The sequence below is a fragment of the Oncorhynchus clarkii genome, chromosome 13 (genome assembly GCF_045791955.1).
Source record: "Oncorhynchus clarkii lewisi isolate Uvic-CL-2024 chromosome 13, UVic_Ocla_1.0, whole genome shotgun sequence".
NCBI classification, from domain to species: domain Eukaryota; kingdom Metazoa; phylum Chordata; class Actinopteri; order Salmoniformes; family Salmonidae; genus Oncorhynchus; species Oncorhynchus clarkii.
Window position 1 is genome coordinate 50,662,324 of NC_092159.1, and position 10,000 is coordinate 50,672,323.

A 10,000-nucleotide genomic window follows, 5' to 3' on the forward strand; every position below is an offset into this window, starting at 1 on the left:
GTACACGTTACCCAACCTCACCACCACTATTCATAACACATTACCCAACCTCACCACCACTATTCAGTACACATTACCCAACCTCACCACCACTATTCAGTACACATTACCCAACCTCACCACCACTATTCATACCCCGTTACCCAACCTCACCACCACTATTCATAACACATTACCCAACCTCACCACCACTATTCATTACACATTACCCAACCTCACCACCACTATTCAGTACACGTTACCCAACCTCACCACCACTATTCAGTACACGTTACCCAACCTCACCACCACTATTCAGTACACGTTACCCAACCTCACCACCACTATTCATAACACATTACCCAACCTCACCACCACTATTCATACCCCGTTACCCAACCTCACCACCACTATTCATAACACATTACCCAACCTCACCACCACTATTCAGTACACATTACCCAACCTCACCACCACTATTCATACCCCGTTACCCAACCTCACCACCACTATTCATAACCCGTTACCCAACCTCACCACCACTATTCATAACACATTACCCAACCTCACCACCACTATTCACCGTTACCCAACCTCACCACCACTATTCATAACACATTACCCAACCTCACCACCACTATTCATAACACATTACCCAACCTCACCACCACTATTCATAACACATTACCCAACCTCACCACCACTATTCATAACACATTACCCAACCTCACCACCACTATTCATAACACATTACCCAACCTCACCACCACTATTCAGTACACGTTACCCAACCTCACCACCACTATTCAGTACACGTTACCCAACCTCACCACCACTATTCAGTACACGTTACCCAACCTCACCACCACTATTCAGTACACATTACCCAACCTCACCACCACTATTCATAACCTGTTACCCAACCTCACCACCACTATTCATTACACATTACCCAACCTCACCACAACTATTCAGTACACGTTACCCAACCTCACCACCACTATTCATAACCTGTTACCCAACCTCACCACCACTATTCATTACACATTACCCAACCTCACCACCACTATTCATAACCCGTTACCCAACCTCACCACCACTATTCATAACCCGTTACCCAACCTCACCACCACTATTCATACCCCGTTACCCAACCTCACCACCACTATTCAGTACACATTACCCAACCTCACCACCACTATTCATAACACATTACCCAACCTCACCACCACTATTCATACCCCGTTACCCAACCTCACCACCACTATTCATAACACATTACCCAACCTCACCACCACTATTCATACCCCGTTACCCAACCTCACCACCACTATTCATAACACATTACCCAACCTCACCACCACTATTCAGTACACGTTACCCAACCTCACCACCACTATTCAGTACACGTTACCCAACCTCACCACCACTATTCAGTACACGTTACCCAACCTCACCACCACTATTCAGTACACGTTACCCAACCTCACCACCACTATTCATAACACATTACCCAACCTCACCACCACTATTCAGTACACGTTACCCAACCTCACCACCACTATTCATAACACATTACCCAACCTCACCACCACTATTCATACCCCGTTACCCAACCTCACCACCACTATTCATAACACATTACCCAACCTCACCACCACTATTCATACCCCGTTACCCAACCTCACCACCACTATTCATAACCCGTTACCCAACCTCACCACCACTATTCATAACACATTACCCAACCTCACCACCACTATTCAGTACACGTTACCCAACCTCACCACCACTATTCATAACACATTACCCAACCTCACCACCACTATTCATAACACATTACCCAACCTCACCACCACTATTCATAACACATTACCCAACCTCACCACCACTATTCATAACACATTACCCAACCTCACCACCACTATTCATAACACATTACCCAACCTCACCACCACTATTCATAACCCGTTACCCAACCTCACCACCACTATTCATAACACATTACCCAACCTCACCACCACTATTCATACCCCGTTACCCAACCTCACCACCACTATTCATAACACATTACCCAACCTCACCACCACTATTCATAACACATTACCCAACCTCACCACCACTATTCATAACACATTACCCAACCTCACCACCACTATTCATAACACATAACCCAACCTCACCACCACTATTCATAACCCGTTACCCAACCTCACCACCACTATTCATAACACATTACCCAACCTCACCACCACTATTCATACCCCGTTACCCAACCTCACCACCACTATTCATAACCCGTTACCCAACCTCACCACCACTATTCATAACACATTACCCAACCTCACCACCACTATTCATAACCCGTTACCCAACCTCACCACCACTATTCATAACACATTACCCAACCTCACCACCACTATTCAGTACACGTTACCCAACCTCACCACCACTATTCATAACCCATTACCCAACCTCACCACCACTATTCATAACACATTACCCAACCTCACCACGACTATTCATAACACATTACCCAACCTCACCACCACTATTCATAACCCATTACCCAACCTCACCACCACTATTCATAACACATTACCCAAACTCACCACGACTATTCATAACACATTACCCAACCTCACCACCACTATTCATAACACATTACCCAACCTCACCACCACTATTCATAACACATTACCCAACCTCACCACCACTATTCATAACACATTACCCAACCTCACCACCACTATTCATACCCCGTTACCCAACCTCACCACCACTATTCATAACCCGTTACCCAACCTCACCACCACTATTCATAACACATTACCCAACCTCACCACCACTATTCAGTACACGTTACCCAACCTCACCACCACTATTCATAACACATTACCCAACCTCACCACCACTATTCATAACACATTACCCAACCTCACCACCACTATTCATAACACATTACCCAACCTCACCACCACTATTCATAACACATTACCCAACCTCACCACCACTATTCATAACACATTACCCAACCTCACCACCACTATTCATAACCCGTTACCCAACCTCACCACCACTATTCATAACACATTACCCAACCTCACCACCACTATTCATACCCCGTTACCCAACCTCACCACCACTATTCATAACACATTACCCAACCTCACCACCACTATTCATAACACATTACCCAACCTCACCACCACTATTCATAACACATTACCCAACCTCACCACCACTATTCATAACACATAACCCAACCTCACCACCACTATTCATAACCCGTTACCCAACCTCACCACCACTATTCATAACACATTACCCAACCTCACCACCACTATTCATACCCCGTTACCCAACCTCACCACCACTATTCATAACCCGTTACCCAACCTCACCACCACTATTCATAACACATTACCCAACCTCACCACCACTATTCATAACCCGTTACCCAACCTCACCACCACTATTCATAACACATTACCCAACCTCACCACCACTATTCAGTACACGTTACCCAACCTCACCACCACTATTCATAACCCATTACCCAACCTCACCACCACTATTCATAACACATTACCCAACCTCACCACTACTATTCATAACACATTACCCAACCTCACCACCACTATTCATAACCCATTACCCAACCTCACCACCACTATTCATAACACATTACCCAAACTCACCACTACTATTCATAACACATTACCCAACCTCACCACCACTATTCATAACACATTACCCAACCTCACCACCACTATTCATAACACATTACCCAACCTCACCACCACTATTCATAACACATTACCCAACCTCACCACCACTATTCACTAGTAGCCTACACCTAAAGACGGACATTGTTAGATTGGCTATCAATATGAGGCTCAGGATGTTAACAGCAGCTAATTGCTATTAAAGATGTGCTGAGTAGACAGGAACTTTCTTTTCTCTGGCTGTTGAAACACCGGCAGTAAATTGAAGAAAGGGGACATGTTTTATGTCCAGTCAAACAGACAGTGTGTGAGAAAGGAGGAGAGCAGTTACCTGTTTCTGGTGGAGGAGAGACATAAAGCAGACGGAGACAAAAGTATGGGACATAAACATGGGGAAGAATTGACATAGTAAAGCACGCACGCACGCACGCACGCACGCACTCACTCACTCACGCACGCACGCACGCACGCACGCACGCACGCACTCACTCACTCACTCACTCACTCACTCACTCACTCACTCACTCACTCACTCACTCACGCACGCACGCACTCACTCACTCACTCACTCACTCACTCACCCATTCCCACAAAATACACAAAAAGCGCCAGGACAAGAGATCGCTGTGTGATTGATGTTTACAATACAGGAGGTTGGTGGAACCTTAATTGGGGAGGAAGGGCTCGTGGTAGTGGCTGGAGCGGAATCGGTGAGATGGTATCAAACACATGGCTTGACTCCATTTCAGACATTATTATGAGCCATCCTCCCCTCAGCAGCCTCCACTGATGTACAAGTAAAACATGCAGGCCTTTGTACTGAAATCTATGGTCTACTGAAGATAATATAACTGTAGTCATTTTACCTGTATCAACACACACAACCTCACCAAATATCCTCTAACATATCATAGCGAGTACCTGTGTCTACTTAGTGATCTCTGGCTCCCTCTCTGCTGCAGTTTGTTGCTGAGCTCATTGATGATGCTGGCCTTCATGCTGGATATGGGGGGGTACAGCCTCCGGCCCTCCAGGTAGGTCCCCTGGTCCCCTACTAACTGACCCTCTGACCCCCACAGAGGCTTCATCTCAGGGGTCCGGGGCCGGTCAAAGTAGGGTGACGTGGGACGCCCCAAATTCTGTGTCATCCCATAACCCTCCCGTCCTCCATCGTCCTCCTCCTCTCCTTCCTCGCCCTCCTCCTCCTCTTCCTCTTCCTCCCTCCGTCTGTGTGACTGGAAGGAGGGCGGGGCGGTACCGGTCTCTCTGCGTAGTTCGGCCGCGCGGCCCCCCTCCCTGAACCTGCCTGATTTGGGGTAGGTGGAGCCGGCGGCTGTGGTGTTGTGCATGTCAAACGTCTGTCCGTCCAGGTAGCTCATGTACGACTCCAGGAGGTCTGCTCCTCCCGCCCTGTCTCCCTCCCCTCCTCCTCCTCCCTCCCTCCCTCTCTCCAGCCTCTCTTCCAGCCTCTCTCTGGCTCCTCCGCTCATGGCCAGGATGTTGTCCAGGTGGTGGTCACTGCTGCTGCGGCTGTCCAGCTCCTCTATCCCAGAGTCCACCACCGTCTCCTGGGACTCCCCTGCCTTGGCTGTGGGGTGAGGGTGGTGCTCCCCTATCCTGCGGCCGGCCGCTGTAGAACCAGAGGGGGCTGGGTGTGTCCTGTCCTGGTGGGGCTGGACTGAGGTCCTCGTGGTGGTGGCAGCGGTGGTGGTGGTGGTGGTGGTGGTACAGGGAGCGGTGGAGGTCAGGGCTGCAGAGCCCCGGAAGGGGCCAGAGGAGGCTGCGGTGGAGGAGATGGGAGGGGGACCACGGTAGGATGGGGAACCTGCAATGGAGTGGGGAGGAGGGGTGGAGGACGAGCTCCTATGGATGGTGGAGGGACGACCCTGGGTGGGGGAGGAGCGACCCTGGGTGGGGGAGAAGCGACCTTTGGGAGGAGGAGTGGGGGAGGAACGCCCATGGGAAGGAGAGGAGCGCCCGGTGTGCGTGCTGTTGTAGAGGTGGTGAGAGTGGGTCATGGCAAGGGAGGGTCTGTGAAAGGAGTTGGGTGGGGGTGGTGGGGAGACAGAGGGGGGAGGCGGGGGTCCTGTGGGCTGGAGGCCGGAAGGTGAGGGTGGAGGAAGGGGGTTGGGTGATGTCTGAGTGGGGGAGTTTCCTGACTGGGTCAGGTTGGCCACCTCACTGTCATAGGAGGTAAGGCTGGAGGTGGTAGAGTCCCCCGCCTGTGGGGAGGGTAGGGGGGTGTGGGCCGGGAACCCACTGATAAACATGTCTTTTGGAGGGGGTGGTGGGGGAGGAGGGGGAGGTGGTGGGGGCTGCTGCTGGCGGGAGGCCAGGTTGTTGATAATGGCACGGTGTGTGTAACCTGACATTCCACCCCGGTCAAAGCTGTTGGCAAACTCCAGCGGAGGGGGCAGTGGGTCCGCAAACACAAACTCATCATCCACATCCACAGAGGGGGCAGGGGGCGGCAGAACCATGAGGCCACTGCCCCCGGAAGGGTGAGACGGGGCAGCTGTAGCGGGGGGAGATGGAGGGGTGAGAGACAGGATGTAGCCTGCCTCACTCTCCATCCTCAGAAACGAGGCCTGGCGAGGCTGCTGGGACGACAGCTGAGGGGGCTGCTGGGTAGGGGCTGTCTGCTGCCTCATGTACCCCTCTCTGTCCCGCTCTCTTTCTCTCGACCTCTCCCTCTCTCTCGACCTCTCCCTCGACCTCTCCCTCTGTCTTTCCTCCCTGTAGGAGGGTTGGTAGTGCTGGGACTGGTAGTGATGTGTGTGGACTGTTTTGTCCTCAGAGAAGCGCACCCTCAGCCCCTCTCTGGCCCCGCCACCCTCCCGCTCCCCTCCTCCCCCCTCCTCGCCCCAGCCTGCACCCCTGAGGATCCTGGGGGAGGGGGGTCGGCTGGTGGAGGAGGTGGTGGCGGCTAGGGATGAGGAGGTGACCAGATAGGAGGAGCTGGAGGAATGGGTGGCTGAGGAAGCCGGTGTGGGGGAGGTGGCCTGGGAGGGGAATGTCACCACACTGGACATCTGTCGTACAAACTGGTGCTCGGTCCCTCTCTCCCTCCTCATCCTGCCGTCGTCCTTCAGGGCCCGCTCCCTGGCAGCCAGGGCCAGACCCAGGGGGGACGAGGGGTCCAGGACCTTTCCTGTCAGGGGGTGGATGAAGGTGGTGCCAGAGGGGACCTGCTGCCGGCTTGACGCCCCGTAGAAGTCAGCCGGAACAGACTTGGGCTGGTAGTCTGGAGCTGGGGAGGAGTACTCTGGCAGGCCGAAGGCAGGGGGCATGCTGCGGGTGTGGTGGATGAAGGTGTCCCCAGAGAACATGCCCTCGTCGATGGACTTGGAGGGCCGGAGGCGTGGGGGGGGGCCACCGGACTGGGGGCTGAACTGCTGCTGCTGAGAGGTCTGTGTCCTGCCTGCCCCTCCTCCTCCTCCCCCTGCCCCTCCTCCTCCTCCCCCTGGCCCCACCTCCTCCTCGGCAGACATGAAGATGGAGGCGCTCTTCCTGCGGGCCTCATGGAAGCGTTCCCTGTCCCGGCGGGCTGCGCCCACGATGGCCGCCCCAAACTGGCTGGTGAAGTCACTATCCTGGCCTCGGAAGAAGGGTGGTGGAGGGGCCGGGATGGAGGGAGGAGCAGGAGGTTGCGGGGCTGGGGTGGAAGGGGGTCCGTGGGGGGGTTGGGTTCTGTCGGTCTCCCCTGGGGGGGTGGGCTCAGCCTCCACACTGCTGCCCTGACTGCTGCGGCCACTGCCACTGCTGATGGAGGGGGCCTTGACTATGATGGTGGGGATGGGGATGGAGCTCTTCTCCACTGGGGCCTTGCCCCCCAGCGTGCCCTGGCCAGCCCGCAGGTCCTCCACCTTGGACTGCTTCACCAGAGGGCCCTTCCCTCTCCGCGCCCCCCCTCCTTTAGGTACCCCCTCTCCAGCCCCCCCAGCCACACTACGGTCTGCCCTCTGCGGCTGGCTCTGGGTGGTCTGCTGCTGCTGGGGCATCACTGTGGCACTGCCTGAAGGTGGGGCGGCGTTACTGTAGCCCCTCCTTAGACCTGCAGCCTTGCCCCCCCCCACTCCTCCTCCCCCTCCTGATCCAACAGGCTCCCCTGGGTAGCCCCCTTTCCTAGAGGCAGTCCTGCTCTGAGCGGCGTGGGCGGGGGCATTAGAGTACTGGTGCGTGTGGTCCACCCCTCCTCCTCCAGGGCCGGTACTGGGCCCCCCTGCCCTTTCACGGCCCCCGTGGGTGAAGTGCACAGACTGAGAGTAGAGCTGGTAGTGGGCTGCTGTGGAGGTGGACTGGGACACGGCCACAGAGGGCTGCTGGGAAGACTTGCCCCCTCTCCAGCCCAGTGGTGGGGCGGAGGAGAAGGGGGGGTCTGGCGGGGCGGTGGTGGGGGGCGGGGGGATGTCATCTGGGCCGGGAACCGAGAGACTTCGGGCAAACTTCATGGCCGGAGGATTGAGATGGGACTTCTCCTCTTCAGTCACCCCTGCAGTTCACCACAGACAGAGATACAAGAGAGGGATGAAAAGGACTGATGAGAGAGACTGAGGTAGAGGGATGGAGGATAGACACAGAGCAGAGTGATCAGATGGGTGAGAGACTGAGGTAGAGGGATGGAGGATAGACACAGAGCAGAGTGATCAGATGGGTGAGGGACGGAGGTATAGGGATGGAGGATAGACACAGAGCAGAGTGATCAGATGGGTGAGGGACGGAGGTAGAGGGATGGAGGATAGACACAGAGCAGAGTGATCAGATGGGTGAGGGACGGAGGTAGAGGGATGGAGGATAGACACAGAGCAGAGTGATCAGATGGGTGAGGGACGGAGGTAGAGGGATGGAGGATAGACACAGAGCAGAGTGATCAGATGGGTGAGGGACGGAGGTAGAGGGATGGAGGATAGACACAGAGCAGAGTGATCAGATGGGTGAGGGACGGAGGTATAGGAATGGTACAGAGAAAATACTGCTGAACAAAAGAACATATGATTAATGTGGGAGGCTGTCTGTCTCTGTAACTGCCTGTCTGTCTAATTGTCAGGCGGTCCTCTCATTCATCTGTAAGCCTGTCTGTCTAATTGTCAGGCGGTCCTCTCATTCATCTGTAAGTCTGTCTGTCTAATTGTCAGGCGGCCCTCTCATTCATCTGTAAGTCTGTCTCTCTAATTGTCAGGCGGTCCTCTCATTCATCTGTAAGTCTGTCTGTCTAATTGTCAGGCGGTCCTCTCATTCATCTGTAAGTCTGTCTAATTGTCAGGCGGTCCTCTCATTCATCTGTAAGTCTGTCTAATTGTCAGGCGGTCCTCTCATTCATCTGTAAGCCTGTCTGTCTAATTGTCAGGCGGTCCTCTCATTCATCTGTAAGTCTGTCTGTCTAATTGTCAGGCGGTCCTCTCATTCATCTGTAAGTCTGTCTGTCTAATTGTCAGGCGGTCCTCTCATTCATCTGTAAGTCTGTCTGTCTAATTGTCAGGCGGTCCTCTCATTCATCTGTAAGTCTGTCTGTCTAATTGTCAGGCGGTCCTCTCATTCATCTGTAAGCCTGTCTGTCTAATTGTCAGGCGGTCCTCTCATTCATCTGTAAGTCTGTCTGTCTAATTGTCAGGCGGTCCTCTCATTCATCTGTAAGTCTGTCTAATTGTCAGGCGGTCCTCTCATTCATCTGTAAGCCTGTCTGTCTAATTGTCAAGCGGTCCTCTCATTCATCTGTAAGTCTGTCTGTCTAATTGTCAGGCGGTCCTCTCATTCATCTCTAAGTCTGTCTGTCTAATTGTCAGGCGGTCCTCTCATTCATCTGTAAGTCTGTCTGTCTAATTGTCAGGCGGTCCTCTCATTCATCTGTAAGTCTGTCTGTCTAATTGTCAGGCGGTCCTCTCATTCATCTGTAAGTCTGTCTGTCTAATTGTCAGGCGGTCCTCTCATTCATCTGTAAGTCTGTCTAATTGTCAGGCGGTCCTCTCATTCATCTGTAAGTCTGTCTAATTGTCAGGCGGTCCTCTCATTCATCTGTAAGTCTGTCTAATTGTCAGGCGGTCCTCTCATTCATCTGTAAGTCTGTCTGTCTAATTGTCAGGCGGTCCTCTCATTCATCTGTAAGTCTGTCTAATTGTCAGGCGGTCCTCTCATTCATCTGTAAGCCTGTCTGTCTAATTGTCAGGCGGTCCTCTCATTCATCTGTAAGTCTGTCTAATTGTCAGGCGGTCCTCTCATTCATCTGTAAGTCTGTCTAATTGTCAGGCGGTCCTCTCATTCATCTGTAAGTCTGTCTAATTGTCAGGCGGCCCTCT

General features: G+C 53.0%; 1 protein-coding gene across 1 annotated transcript in view; it reads right to left on the reverse strand.

The window, feature by feature from the left end:
* Nucleotides 1-10,000, reverse strand: part of LOC139364997 (SH3 and multiple ankyrin repeat domains protein 1-like) — a 106,114-nt gene that overhangs the window by 4,717 nt on the left and 91,397 nt on the right. The window contains exon 24 of the mRNA XM_071102295.1: nucleotides 4,629-8,199. Within this exon, the coding sequence (XP_070958396.1) occupies nucleotides 4,629-8,199 (3,571 nt within the window). The remainder of the gene's footprint in view (nucleotides 1-4,628; nucleotides 8,200-10,000) is intronic.